The sequence below is a fragment of the Alosa alosa genome, chromosome 3 (genome assembly GCF_017589495.1).
Source record: "Alosa alosa isolate M-15738 ecotype Scorff River chromosome 3, AALO_Geno_1.1, whole genome shotgun sequence".
Taxonomy (NCBI): domain Eukaryota; kingdom Metazoa; phylum Chordata; class Actinopteri; order Clupeiformes; family Clupeidae; genus Alosa; species Alosa alosa.
Window position 1 is genome coordinate 31601894 of NC_063191.1, and position 15711 is coordinate 31617604.

The following is a 15711-nucleotide window of genomic DNA, read 5'->3' on the forward strand; positions in this document are numbered from 1 at the left end:
TCTGTGTCATTGTGTGTGTGTGTGTGTGTGTGTGTGTGTGTGTGTGTTTCTATGAATTGTTAATCCGGCCCTGCTCCCAACAACTCACCTTTCCACCTCTCCACCTCTGGCCTATTGTCCAGGAGGAGGAGGGGTCTGAGGCCTGGACAAAGTCATCAACAGAGTCATAGCACTGAAGGGAGAGGCAACTGGCATGTGATCTTCCCACGGGCCAATGGATGTACAAGTTTTCTCCTGTACCTACGATATTTAATCCAGTGTTTTGTCAAATTGCAAATTGCTATTCGTTTTAACAAATTTTTATGATAGTATGAAGTACTTTGTGTATAGTCTACAATCTTAATTGGTTATACTCAATACTTGACCAATGGCTATTGCATCTTTCTATTACAAGTGAGAATGTGGCAGGTGATCTACTGTAGCCTATAGGCTTCATAAAATAAAATAAACGCGTGCGTTTCCCGTACAACTACGGAGGTTAGCTTTTTACTAACGTGGTACGATGCATCGTTCAACTAACCAACATGTAAGTTACGACTGTTTCCCAAAACTGTCGTACTTACAGTACATAGTACTTGTAAGTTTGGACCATGATAGTTTCCAAACTTCAGTTGTCTGGACTAAGGTGGTTAATGACGTTTAGTAGCACGTGATGGGCACACCTGCACATACAGTAACAGAGACTTAATGATGGACTACCTTAGTTTAATCCGTGAAATCTGTTTTTCTCAGGGTCATCAAGTTAATTAATTGGTTCATATAGACTGACCTTGTAAATTAACCACTGCTTTGAATTAACGTTTAACACGTGTCATTTAAATGTGCTGGTGAAACAGTGTACTCTATTGTTATTTATCCCCTATTCACCCACGCCGTCAATTTTCTGTGGCGCAGTGCGTTAAGGCCGGCTGATGACAGCCGTTACGCAGCAGTTATCAGTCCCCTGTCCAAGCAGATGTATTTGTTTATTGTACAGAAAAATAAAAATGACATGTCAAGCAGTCAATTGACTACATTGCAGTCAAGAAGTAGGGCAAATTAATTTACGAAACCAAAACGTGGGTCATAGTTGTCTAAGCCTGTTAAAAACGTCGCCAGATAGTATTAAATCGGCAAGAACATTGTTTTCTGCAGAAGCCTACCCATGGCTACAGATTAATTCTGAACAGTTATTTCTCTACTGGCTCAATTATCACACAAGACACTGTTTTGATTTGCGTAATTGTGTTACCCCCAACACTGACAATAATGTAGACAGCAAATTTTGGTTTCGATTTTCGTTACCACCGCGTAGTCAAGCCTTAAGCTATACCCAAGTAGCCTAAATTGAGGTAATGTTTAATCACGCATGATTTATTTTGTTATTGAATTCGTAGGCTGGGATTCCTCTCGGCAACAATAATGATTAATGGTAGCCTCCTGCTTTTTCATAAGGGGCGGCAGGCAGAGCGATGTACAGTGGCAGAGCGATGCACAGTGGCTGAAAGTGGTACTAAAACAACGCAGCTTCCCGCCTCGTAATGCGCGACTGAAGTGGCCATTTGAAAGCGACGCCCACTGTAGGTTACTTTCACTTTCTGGAGTGCGCATTCATTACGTGAAAGATGTTTCATACCAAAACGGCGATCAAACATTATCTAATTTATCATGACGTGTTGTCACAAACACTTAATCCAATTAGAAAATCAAAACCAAAATAATTAAGTGAAGACTATGTTAAGTGTTGTTCCTTCATTCAATTCATCAGGAAAATGTGATTTCGGTTTGTAAAATGTAGGCTATGTCATCCTTGTGTAACCCAGACTAAAAGCTACAGAGGCAAGGATTCACAAGGGGGTGGAGGATGTGATATTTTTGACCTGATACATTTGCCTAAATAAAAGGCCTTAAATAGGAAGTATTGGCTTTGGTTCTCTATTGATGCTTCAAGGTAGATCTTGCCTTTGTTCAGGGCCGAGGTCAGGGATCTTGGGCTCAAAAAGGTTGGTGACCACTGGCCTAGTTGCTGTTAGCCCTGGGAATCTAAGGGGCCTACACAACAATGTTTTTTTTTTTTTGAAGCCGGTGCATTTTTGTTATCGGTTACGCCTTGCGTTTACACGACGCCGGCAGTTTAGGAGACTGTAATCAATAGTTTTTGTAACTGGGTTCCGAAGTGGGAATTTTTGAAACCGCCAGCTAACTTTTGCCATGTAGACGCGTGTAGAGGGCACAGCCAGCAATTTTATGACTACATAGCTCCACCTCTCAACTCAGCCACGGCACTCGACCTGACACGCTGCTTGTCAAAACAAACCAAACCATTTGTTTATCATATTAAAATGTTTTTTTCTTTTCCCTGTCATGATTTATGTGCACAATGTAGCCTATCAGCCTTTTGTGGCTAAGTTGGAAGCACACCGTTAGCTTAACTTAGTTAAACATTAGCTTACTGCATGTTAATGTTTTCTCCAGTGGTGCTCAGACCTAATGCAATGCGTAAGCATTTGAAATTCCACATAGCAGTCACATACCTTGAAAATGAACTTTATTAGTTTAACAGTTGAATTGAAAACCGAATTGTCTGTAGTCTCCTTATTTCATGCGACTGCTTAACAAACTGTTTCAACAATGTTTTCTTAAATGTGAATCCTCTGCACGACCCTGCACCATCGACTGGTCTGGCATATCACTACAGCACTTTTAGCCGCTTTCACCTCTGTGTGCGCAAGCAAGTTTTTTCTTTATCGGTATCGTTAAAGGTGTTAAAGCGGTAAGAGAAAATTCATCCGAATATTTCAACACCAGTATGTAACATGTTAAATTAATTATTGTATTTTAATGGTGAAGACAAAATGTATTGAAGCATTTGAGAACACATTGGATAAATTTGAAAGCTGACTCCATAGATAGGATTACTTGCAATTGCGTTGTACATGACCTGGCAGTTCCAAGGCAAGGCCTTTTAACATTTATAGATATGGCAAGCCATCTGCACTGGATAAACTTGAAAGCAGAGGAAAGATTGATTAGGCTACTTGCCATTGTGTGCGCATCCATGGAAGCCGTTTAACATTTAAAGTTATGGCAAGCCATCTGCAATTAGAATTATGTCTAGAAGCAATGAAACTACAGATATTGATGATAAACTAAATATATAGTTCAATTTCATGTTCAAATGTGTCTTATCAATCAAAAAAAGCAATTCATGCATCACCATTGGTTAAGGCAATTTATTATAAAGACAAAGTAACGGTTCAGGCACCGGCACCGTTTTAAAAATTGATTTAGCACAGGTATCTGATAAAACCCAAACAATACCCAACCCTAGTCTTGGCTGAAGTAACAGTAGAGAAAATGTACAAAAGACAAAAATATTTCATTCCAATCTTTGAGGGAATGAATATTCCTCAGTATCTTTCTTTTCTGAATGGATGTACAGAAAACCATGTGCGCCACGCTAAATCTGCTCAAACGGAATGTTTTATTCTCCAGACTAATTATAGGGTAGCCTAGAAATCTAGACGCGCCCCTAGCGGCAGCGAATTACATTTGCTGCCAGGCTAGTCTAGCAACTCTCCGTTGGCTTGTGAGCTCCAGAAATCGAAACTTAATCAGGCCAATGAAATCGTGTATAGAGTCGTTAGGTGGGCTTAACATAATGATTGATGGCAGAGTTGCAACGGTTTGGCTTGAATTCCCTGCTACTTGAAAACAAATAAGATGGATGTTGCTGCTGGCGAACAGTGTGACACAAGTTAAGCTTTTATTAAGTTGGCAAACGTTTGAACTAGCCAACTAGCTCCGCTGGTGGGAAACGCATGTGACTCATAGCGCTGCCGCTGTCCTATTGCGTGCAGAGGGAATTTGAAAGACAACTGATTATCCCGCCCCTCGGACTGAGCACTGCAGACGGTGAGTGTCCAGACCCTACATTTTAATGTGGGTCTGGCTCGTCAGGCTAATTATAGGGTTGTAGCAGGGCTCTACAGTGCGCCCATTTCACTCGCACATGCGAGTAAAAATGATGCCGTGCGAGTGCAAAAAAATATTTAGGTGCTCTGGTGCGAATGACTTCTAACCATGTCAATGTTTGTCTATAAAATACACCCCAACAGCGAGAAACATTACTGGTGCAAACCATAGAATCACGTCGCGAATGCAGCATAAAAACTACACCTCCCATCAACGTTAGCAGTTTCGCGTTGTGACTCGCTAGTAGTCGCTTCTATCAAATCCAAGAGCGCAGAAAAAAGCGGAAAGTTAGACTAGCCAGCCAAGATGCAAAGATTGAAGAAATGAGTTCTTCTATCCACCGAATTCATTGGATATAGGAGGAACAGGATGAGATTCTGAGAATGCAGTGAGAGAAGGAAAGGTAACCTAACATTCCTTTCAGCCCAGTTGATGTATTGGCTGCAATATGCAAAATATAGCTTGTAGCGAACCGGCACAAAAGTAGCCTCCCGTAATACTCCCATTTTATTCAAAGGTAGAACGCTACTGACAACTCCAGGCTTTCACGCATGCTTGTTTGTTTACACCGAATACAAGCTGAAGTGCAAAACGAAAGTAGGCCAAACGTTTGCCTACTGCCCCCATCAATGCAGATATTTCAAATAAAAACTAAAAGTATAAAACATATATCCTTGATGAGCCTATGTTGGGTTTTGTGGAAGAGAAAATGGACTGTTTTAGTAGTAGTATTAGGCAGTATGCCGTCAGATAGGTCATCATGGGCATATTTGGATTAGCTATAGATGGATTCACAAATAAATAAATTAGCCTACATTTGGCAGGATACTTAATAAACAGGCTAAATGCAAATATGGCAATGTATTATATTATTTTACATTAACAAAATGCAGGAAAATAGAACAGACTGAAAATAAAGTAGGCATTGATCTTTAAAATCCTGTTTCCTGTAGCCTAAATGTTGTCAGTCATTCTTAATATTTGCAATTGGTGCACTGGCATGTTTAACTGTTAGCTGCAGTATAATGTTAGATTATGTGTAAGTTAAGTACAAGCCCAAATTTTTGTCTGTGCTCCTAAATTTTTTAACTTGGGCGCACAAGTGCTCCTGAAAAAAATGTTAGTGTAGAGCCCTGTGTAGGGCTTGTAAAATCACATCTGAGCATTTTTTGACAGACCATAGTTGCATACCTTCTAAGGTAACATCACAGAACAAGATAAAATATTCCGTTCATCCATTCTATGACCCCCTTTAATTTATGTTTTCCCTTGTTTTAAGTTTGCATACTTTTGGTACGTTGTTAGCAAAGACGGTCATGTACTGAAAAATAAGGGCTATAATAAATAATAATACGTTTATTTTATATAGCGCCTTTCTCAAACTCAAGGTTGCTTTACATAGTAGGAAGTCAAGGAAACACAATAACAAACAAACAAAACTATACAACAAAGACAAGTTATCTGTATGGAGTTATGTGTTGGGTGTGGAGGAGAAGTGATCATTAAACAGAAAGGTCTTGAGATGTGCTTTGAAGAAAGGAAGAGAAGGACAGGCACGAAGAGGTTAGGGGAGGGAGCCAAGAGGTTTTGGTCAGAGGATCTGAGTGAGCGGGAAGGAGTGTAAGGGGTCAGGAGGTCGCAGATGTAGCGGGGGAGCAAGGTTGTGAAGGGCTTTGAAGGTGAGTAGTAGTACTTTGGCTAGGCAATTAAGGCATCTTCACTTTAGCATTAGCCTAGATGGAATTGGTGACATTTATCACAGTGGAACCTACAAAAGAGCCCACCACCACACAGCTATCACTTGGGGGCAGCCGTGGCTTACTGGTTAGCGCTTCGGACATGGAACCGGAGGGTTGCCGGTTCGAAGCCCGACCAGTAGGCACGGCTGAAGTGCCCTTGAGCAAGGCACCTAACCCCTCACTGCTCCCAGAGCGCCGCTGTTGTTGCAGGCAGCTCACTGCGCCAGGATTAGTGTGTGCTTCACCTTACTGTGTGTTCACGGTGTGCTGAGTGTGTTTCACTAATTCACGGATTGGGATAAATGCAGAGACCAAATTTCCCTCACAGGATCAAAGGAGTATACTTATGCCCCCTAAAGGCAGACTGTGAATGCCATATCCAGCAAGTTTCTTCAGCTATATCTATGCCCAGTTGATGGCTAAGTATGCTAAAGTCCACAACGTCTTGAAATAACAGCTTTCTTTTAATATTCTGAGCTACTGATTATGGCCCTTAAATGCACTTCTGCTCATAAATGCAGGCTCTACACTGCAAAAACTGCTTATCTAACCAAGTGAATATTAGTCTACTTTGGCATGGAATGTTTTATTTGTCAAAGTCAAGAATACCCAACTGACTAAACTCATTTAAACCAGCCTACTACGCACGCCTGTTAGAGATTGACTGAAACTAAGTAACTTAACTAAGTAATTAAAAGAAGCCAGGGCGACCGCTCGGTCATCAGTACTCATTCTGCTTGACTTATCGGCTGCCTTTGACACGGTTAATCACCGTATCCTTCTCTCTATACTCGCTGACATGGGAATCTCCGGTTCTGCTCTCTCCTGGTTTGAATCCTACCTCACAGGACGCTCGTTTAACGTATCATGGCTTGGTCAGCTATCCGCATCTCACCACAGGGGTCCCCCAGGGCTCAGTGCTGGGCCCCCTCCTCTTTGCTATCTACACCACCTCCTTGGGACAGATTATCCGTTCGCACGGCTTCTCATACCACTGCTATGCAGACGACACACAGCTCTATCTGTCCTTTCCACCTGGCGACCCCTGGTTTCAGCACGGATCTCAGATTGCCTTTCAGACATAGCTACATGGATGAAGGCACACCACCTCCAGCTGAACCTCTCAAAGACTGAACTGCTGGTCATCCCAGCTAAACCTACCATACACCACGACATCAACATCAAATTTGACTCCCTGTCTGTTTCACCGACCAGGACTGCAAGAAATCTAGGAGTTGTTCTCGACAACCAACTAAACTTCTCAGATCATGTTGCCTCAGTCGCCCGGTCATGCCGTTTAGCAACAACATAACGGGAAAATCAGGACTTACTTGACTCAAGATGCTACCCAACTTCTGGTTCAGGCAATAGTCATCTCACGATTTCGACTACTGCAATGCCCTCCTGACAGGTCTCCCAGCCTGCGCGCAGTGAAACCACTTCAGATGATCCAGAACGCGGCGGCGCGCCTGGTCTACAACCAACCCAAAAGGGCACATGTTACCCCGCTGCTCATCCAGCTACACTGGCTACCTATGGCGGCCCGCATCAAATTCAAGTCTCTAACGCTTGCCTACAAAGTAGTCTCGGTTCTGCTCCCACCTACTTGAATGCCCTCATGCGGACTTACACTACCTCCAGACGCTGCGCTCCTCTGATCTAACGACGCCTAGCTCTACTACACCGTACGCTCAAGCCAATCCAAACTTTTCTCATCTGTTGTTCCTCGTTGGTGGAACACACTGCCAGTTCCTACAAGGGCAGGGACATCCTTTTCCACTTTCAAAAAACTCCTGAAGACCCAGCTCTTTAGAGAACATCTACTCTCATAGCAACACTTACAACAAGTCTTACTGATCCTAGCACTCACTAGCCGTTTTAAACTGACAAGTAACTGCTAAAAACAGCACTCACCGACGCACTTATTCTTACTGTACTCTAATGTTTTTTTTAAACTGTCTTAAAATTGTGAGAATTGTTCTAAAACTTACTGTTTACCATGTTGTTAGTCGCTTTGGTTAAAAAGCGTCAGCCAAATGTAATGTAATGTAATGTAATGTAATGTAAAAGTAACTGAAACAAAGATAGAACTGGGAAGGAGGGGGTAATAACCTGTAATAACTGTTAAATTGCATAAAAAACATACAAAAAAGTGGATGGATTGTCTTTTTCATGAACATGGCTTAAAATGTATTAGAAAATGTAATTCTGAGGAATTACCAGTGCATGAAAATGCAAAGCATATGATGTAAAATATACAGTGTTAAAACGGCCAATGTAGTTACAATGGTTTTACTTCAGTAGACATGGTGGTTGCAATGCTAAATAAAGCTGTTCCTATGATGGTTGCTAGGGTAATCATGTTGGTTGCTATGGAAACTGACATAGATGCTTTATTTCAGTGGTTGCTATGTTGGTTGTTAGGTGGTAGTTTAATATAGTTGGCTGGAGGCATAGACGATAACTGACAGTTGGAATGGCTAAACAGTTATAGTTGAGTAGTTTAAATTGTTAAATTATCTAATAGTGAATTATTGAAGTGAGGATTTTTATATTGAAACAGTTGTGGGCAGAGGAAACAGTTGGCGGGAGTCCTAGTTGATGACAGCTGACTGTTGGAATGGCTGAACAGTTAAATAGTTGGATAGTTTAAATAGTTAAATTTTTTTAGATTGTGACACCCCTACCCATGACATGACAATTACTTTCATCTTAGATTTTACACCTCTTTGTATTTAACAAAAGTATATACTGTATCACAAATTGATAAACTTCTCACAGGCCATTAATGGCCAATGAGAAAATGGTTAATTTTTTTATTCTTTATTTCTAGGACTTGGTTCCCTGCACAATGTTGAGTTTTCTCCGCCGGACCCTGGGCCGGCGGTCAATCCGCAAGCATGCTGAGAAAACCAGACTCAGGGAAGCACAGCGAGCCATCACTCACATTCCAGCAGCAGGGGATGCTAAGTCTATTATCACCTGTCGAGTGTCTCTATTGGATGGAACAGATGTCAGTGTTGATTTGCCGGTGAGTTTGCTTAGTCGGTCAATACTTTGCACATTTGATTATTGGCTTGATCTTTGATTTTGTTGTTTGAATGTCAGATTTCTTTGTCTTGCAGTAGAGTATAATACAGTAGACAAACATTATACACAGTAGTATTACAAATTGCTACAGTAAGCTTATATTTACTTTTTTTTTGTTTTTATCCAACGTGACCTACAAGTGAGGAATAACAATCAAGCTTCAGTAGATTAAGGCTTGGACTGTGCCTGTGCCCGTATTTTAAAAAAAAAAATCTTAAGGTTAGAAGTAACTCCTAACTGACGGATTCAGAGAGGCGGCCAAAGAGTATGCTAAACTAGACTGCATTTCCGGCGGGAACTGCAAACGTGTGCTTGCCCTGGTCTGGTCAGCAACGTGAGCAGACAGTGGCATACGCTATGCTGAAACTGGCTTGATCCAAGCATTCTAACAGTGCCTTTCAGTGTTGGAGCAGTGGCAATATCTCAAAAGCTCTAGGAGAGGACTTTTCAACTATTGACATGCGGGGTGAATGCGGTTCGTTGGATTTTACCTGTGGCCTGCCTTTGAATTTAGCTTCTATGACTAAGATCAAATCAATAAAATAGAACGACAGCAGTGATTGACTGCAAAAATAAATAATGTCACGCGTCTTGCGCCTCTCAAACTAAGTAAATCAGGTAACCTACAGAAGAATTTAAATTATGAAATATGACCAAGGCATGACTAAAATGCTGCTTGTTTGTCAGGATACTTTTTCACTGATTTATTTTTAAAAAATATGAGCTATGAGTGTAAATGTTATATATTCCATCCCCTAATTATGTTTTACTGGTTTATTTGACAAATAATCTATATGGATTTGCTCTATAAAGACCTTATGTCTGTTTGGGATTATTTTGAGAGCCTGGGATTGTTTTGAGAGCATCTGTATCTCAGATGTATCTCAGAATAAAGGAATAAAGGAATACTTCATATTACTCTAAACCACCTTCTGTAAATCAACTGTATACTACTGTCTACATTGCACTATATTTCTTGTCTCTGTATATTTCATCCCCTTTCTATACTTTGCATCACATTACATGTATACATGCATCACAGCTAAGATATTTGGTTGCTATGAAGGCCAGTCGTTCTAAATGGATGGTTGCTATGGCCAAAGGCCAGTTCCATCTCTGCGTTGTCAAGCGGGCATATCCTAGAATTCTGATTTAAGTTATTTTATTTGAAACATCTCTATTTTACTTACCGCTTAGCGTGATTCACGCAGCAACATTATTAAATTAATCTGTCACCATATGCCTACGTTTGCAAAGAGGAGAACATTTTAATTTGATTAACAATGAAACGTTACATTTAATGTACATGTTGACAATGAGTAGGCTAGTTTTGGTTGTTGTTGGTGGTGTTACTGCATCCCTTAGTTATGCCTACAATGCAAAATTGTTCCCTCGCGATTGGAAGCTCCTGTAAACGCATTTCAAAACATCGCGACGTGAAATGCCACCACAAAAAACTGTTTGTGAATCGGTCTTAGTGAGTTAGGAGTCCTCGCGACTTCTTTTAAGCGGTCACAGACTCGTGCTACTTTTAGGGCTAAAATTCTTCCTGAATTACTCTTAGTAAAAAAAAAATTGGAGTCCTAAAGTTACGAGTGACGAAGTTACGAGTACAAGCATCTCATATCAATGACCATGGCATTACGCTAAGCAACATAAATCCCATACAGCAACATCTCCTCCCTATGACATAGCTAGCTAGCTAGCTTCTAGCCACACAAGAAATTAATGATGTTAAATCTCTGCTTAGCATGCTAAGTCTCCGCTTAGCATTCTAATAACAGAAGGGGCACATTTAAATTGACCACTGGGTCAAAGACGTGACGAGCCTTTTTTGGGGTCCGGATACATTAAATTAACAAAAAAGATAATTAAATACATAAATAGCATATGAAGTGAAACTTCTATATCTACTTTACACTAAGATGTAATGAAACAAAAGTGCAAAAATATATATGAAATAATGTCACGAAGTGCAAAATTGTCATTCGGTGTAATGGTCCGGATTTCAATTTGACTTTTATATCTTTAAATAATATAAAAAATAACATACAAAATTACATTTTAATTACCTTGGCACATTTTTATGAGTGTTGGGATTGAGATACTAAAAGGACACTGAGTTATTGTTATGTTTTGATATTGAAATCAATAGGGGACTTTTGTCCCAAATAGTCAGTTCATTAGTGGTCATTCAGTGTAATGACGTCAAAAATCCATATTAAAATCATGTCAGAAACTGATTGTCATGTGACAATCTGTGACATCATCAAAGGACCCCTGGAGAGACCCCTGAGGTGACACAGTAAGGTGAGTTTAGCTCTCTTATATATTTGATATTTTCACCTTTTTATGTTGTGGTAACTTGATATACAAATCCACATGTCATTCAGTGTAATGCCAGGAAACACTTTTATTGTTAGATATTCATCTAAACAAGTGTATTTAGTAAATAACTGTTATACACTTTGTAGATCAAGGTCATTGTTTGATATAGGTGGCTAACTGTTTGCCTGTAAAATATGATTAATTATTAAAATGTCATTCAGTGTAATGGCTATATCATTCAGTGTAATGGATATGTCATTCAGTGTAAAGCAGTGGCATTAATATAATGAGTAATAATAATGTAGTGAGACAGTAATAATAATGTATTAATACAGTATTAATGCATTAATAATCATATTTGTAATAAAGTATATGATTATCATTATTATTGCTATTATTATTATACATATTAATATATTATAATAACATATTACCCTAATAGTATCTGTAATTTACATTTTAATAATCAATGTGTTTAAAATGATTAATAATTAAATGTTTTTAAACTTTAAAATAACTTTTTACTGATTTTTCTAGATGCCTTCCAAGCAATGTGAAGAATGGAGGCGACATACAGAAGCCAGAGGACCTCTACATTTGCTCAGCGAGAGACTCTGGCAACGAGTAATGATGCACGTAACTTTTGCCCCTTGCATCGCGGGGGACCAATCATATCTGTGTATCTGATATAGGCGGGCCAGAGGCGAGCTAAACAGATGACGGACATAGTGTTATCCAATTGCGGTCGAAGTCCGGAATCAGTCAGTTAACATTGATCGTATAGTGTTATCCAATTGCGTGCAGTGAGATTTTCAAATGCGTGCTTGGTGCCGCCCCTCGAGTTGGGCCATTACGTTATTCGTGGCCAGACCCTTAATCTTTCAGATTGGGCCTGGTCCTTCAGGCTAGCAGGTAGTTGCAGGGGAGGTAGAAGTCAACTGCATGCACCAGAGTGCTGCTGGTAAAAATGCATTTGTCTGGTCAGACATAGCAGACAAAGTGTTCTATTTCAAAGAGGACATCAAGGCTGTTGTGTCTGAGCCAGAGCCCCTTACAATGAGGCAGTCCAAGCTTAGCCATGGAGACTGGGAGAAGTTTTTGGAATAATTAAAGAATGTTTATTTGATGTTCATCTCATTTTAAATTATCCTTTATTTGTTAAGTTTTAAATGTTCAATAAAAAATGATTATTCTTTGACAATATCTTCTGCTGCATCATTTACTTAGGATTGTGTCTAGTTAAGTCTAATGATATTACAACAATACAACAATAGTTATGCTTATAGTGGCATTGCATTATACCTTTTTGATAAGATGTCATTCAGAGTAATAACTTGGTCATTCAGTGTAATGCATATATTTATCTAAAAAATAAAAAAATGCAAATAATAACTTTTGTTTATTACCACATATATTCAAAATATGCAATTAAACTAAATAATATTGTTTTTTAAACAGAATTCACTTTGGTGCAAAAACTTATTCCTGACAAATGGGTAAAACCTGGTGGTGGAAATAATATTTGCAGAATGTAAAGGTTTCAAATTACAACTAATTAGTATTTTGGAATGGCAATGCAGTCCTTATAGTGCTTTAATAAATCAAACACCTCTAAATATTCTTATGCCTGCCAAGATTTTTTTGTATTTTAAAATGTATTACACTGAATGACGTTTTAGGGGTTGTTTTCTAGAAATCAGAGTAAAAATTTATGTTTTCTACTATTTTTTGTTCCGAAAATATTTGAATTACATAATATACACTATAATGTCCAGAAAGAACAAAAAGTTCTGAGTTCTTGAATACTTTTATTTTTTGGAGGCTTGAAAACCCAGTTTTGTCTTTGACCCCACTACAACATGACTCATTATGTCTGTAACTCTATAAAACACTTACTTTCATAAAGGACGCACACCATCCAGCACATACACATGGAAACCAATATTTTAGGTACTTGGCCACAAACTCAAAACGTGTCTCTCTGAAGCTCTGTTCTAGAATCTTTGCTCTGAAGGCTGTTCCCAGCGTTGCTAGGCAACAACAAATAAACTAAATGAGTCTTCCCGGTATTAAAAGTGTACGTGTGATTACGAATGGATGTGGTTTGCAATTAGAATAAACAAGAAATAACATTTCCAATAATTTCCCATGATAAATTACATAATATTTGCACCTTCCTTACTTGTGAAGCTCACACTAATTCCACCGTATTTAGTGAAATGTAATACAACATTGCCACCTAGCGTTCAGATGTATTTAACATTAACATGACATTTCCTGCGATCTTCGCCTTCAGCTGTTTGACTAATGTTCGGAAGGCTAATGAGCATTGCGTTATTGTGTTTTTCAGTCACATATTCACACTCTCCTATCAATCTGTTGGAAGTGGCCACTTTTAGGACCATGGATTTTGATTATGACTGTTTACATTTTTAAGACAGCCTTTCTGGGCTCGCCATTGCATTAATCATATGATATTTAAATTGCCATCAAAGCTCTTTCTCAATTGTTGGTTAACTTGACCTACTTTTGAACCAGTTTGTTGGAGATGATCTCTTGGTCCCTCCATCATTCAGGCTCGTGACACTGTTGAGAAGTTTGATGGCTGCTCGTTACAAATTATCGATACGGCGCCATCTCGTCCTTTTTTTCCTAGGCCGCGAATATAAGACGATCCCACTTTTTCAGACATATTTTGAAAAAAAAAACCCTTGTCTTATATTCGGAGCAATACGGTATTTATCGTTTGTCCTTCTCGGTACTCATATAGTGCATGCCTTCTCACTAGCACAGACCTGTCACTCATTAGCCAATCACCGTGGTCACTGTAAGTAAACTCGTGCATGAGAAATGAGCTTAACCATAGAAACTCCTCCATCTTAGGAGTTTTTCCTTCCTAAAAATTGGTCTCCGCAGCTTTGTTAATAGGTTTTAAAATTGTTGTAAAAAATATTTGTATTAGGGATGTTAACCGGTAGCCGTTTAACCGGTGGTTGACCGAATCAACGCTGACCGGTTAAAATTTTCTGCCGCCGGTTAAAAAACAAACAAAAAAAACCACTATTTTTAAAGCTCCCGAATGCAAGCCAGCGTCTGTTATTACACTGCACACACACGTGTTATTGTTGTTGTATTGTATGGGGCGATATGATCACTCAATATCTAAAAATTATAAATGTGAGCATGAGCCGTCCCACGGCGGAATTTATTAAGCGCAACCACAGCACAGAGCCATGGCTCTGCCGCAGCAAAGCTCACATAGCCATTCCGAAAACAGTGGCTGACTATGGCATGATGATAATTGTAACAATGTAATGGCAAACGAAGACACGAAAGACTAACTTAGCATATGCCTACTTGTTGTGTTTTATTATTCATCTGTACTTAAATGGCATGACTACAGGAACTTATTGCAAAGGATTTTGTGCAGCACGCTACAGAGGCTTTTGGCAATCGGTACGTTTTTTTTTATTAAGACGTTGGTTAATATACTTTCCTGTAACACAACCAAATGTAGCGTTCTCTGTTTGTGACTTTGTAACGTGAGCTTTTTATAGCCCGAGCTCGGTGCCGCGTTGCATGGAAGGTCGACAAGCAGCGTAATGTGTGACTGTGCGTGGGTGCGCAGGGAAAGCAATTATTTTTCTCCCCAAAACAAAACCCTTATTCCTCCACAAGTAGTGGACAATGATTGGGGAAAATGTATAATACAAAGGGCACGAACTAACATTGTGTGCCGGGAGCCTAACCATTCTAAAATGGGGGGGATAACTTGTTTCACGGGCAGAGAAAGACACGTGACAGGACACTGGTATCATAAATGGCAGTTATAGAATTTTCGGTGACCAACTTTAACCGGTTAATGAGGCTTAGTGGCCGGTTAAGATTTTTAAAAAAATTATTTGTATAGCACCTTTCATACACAGAATGCAGCTCAAAGTGCTTTACATTTGGAGCATGTAACACAATAGGCCTTTTCACACAGAGATCACGCTAAATTTGCGGGAAGAGGAGAGGTCTTTTTGCCACAACGTGTGTCTGAAAACGAGGTGAAAATTTGCCGGCCTGCTGATCTGTTCACATAATGCGGCATTTTGGGGAGCCAGTAGGCAGGATCAGCTAGCAAATTAAAATGTGACGTGCAACAGGGGGCGTGTAGAGTGATAGTCGTAGGCCTTATTATGCGTGGGCCGTCAGATGTGGCAGGTGTGTGATTTCCAAAACCATGGCGGGAGAACTGACTGCACTTTGGTTAGCTTGCATTTGTAGTACCCTACAAATGCAAGTGAAGTTGCTTTGCTGTTGCTTAGAATGTTAGATTCTTGTGATCGATGTCTTCAGACAATAAAAAGTAATTTGGAAGGGAAATTGAAGAGAAGAGTTGCCCCCTGCGTTGGCCGTGATTCCCCTTCGAAAATCAGAGGTTCACAGGCTACTGTGGCCTTGGTCAATGGCCCCACCAGCCGTAATCCTGTACGCACTGTGTGTTGGGTAGTGAAGCGATAATGCATTTAAAGCAATGTACATCATGTGAGCCAGAGCCGATATGGCCAGAGCTGCTTGCTCTGAAAAGGTATTTCTGTCCCACCCAAATTTGCTG

The 15711-nt window shown here is 39.8% G+C and overlaps 1 protein-coding gene across 2 annotated transcripts in view; it reads left to right on the plus strand.

Moving 5' to 3' along the window:
* The window catches only part of epb41l5 (erythrocyte membrane protein band 4.1 like 5), a 276656-nt gene that overhangs the window by 39449 nt on the left and 221496 nt on the right, over nucleotides 1-15711 (plus strand). For both annotated transcript variants that reach the window (XM_048239963.1, XM_048239962.1), the window contains exon 2: nucleotides 8527-8724. In XM_048239963.1, coding sequence (XP_048095920.1) covers nucleotides 8545-8724 — 180 coding nt within the window. In that variant the 5' untranslated portion in view covers nucleotides 8527-8544. The remainder of the gene's footprint in view (nucleotides 1-8526; nucleotides 8725-15711) is intronic.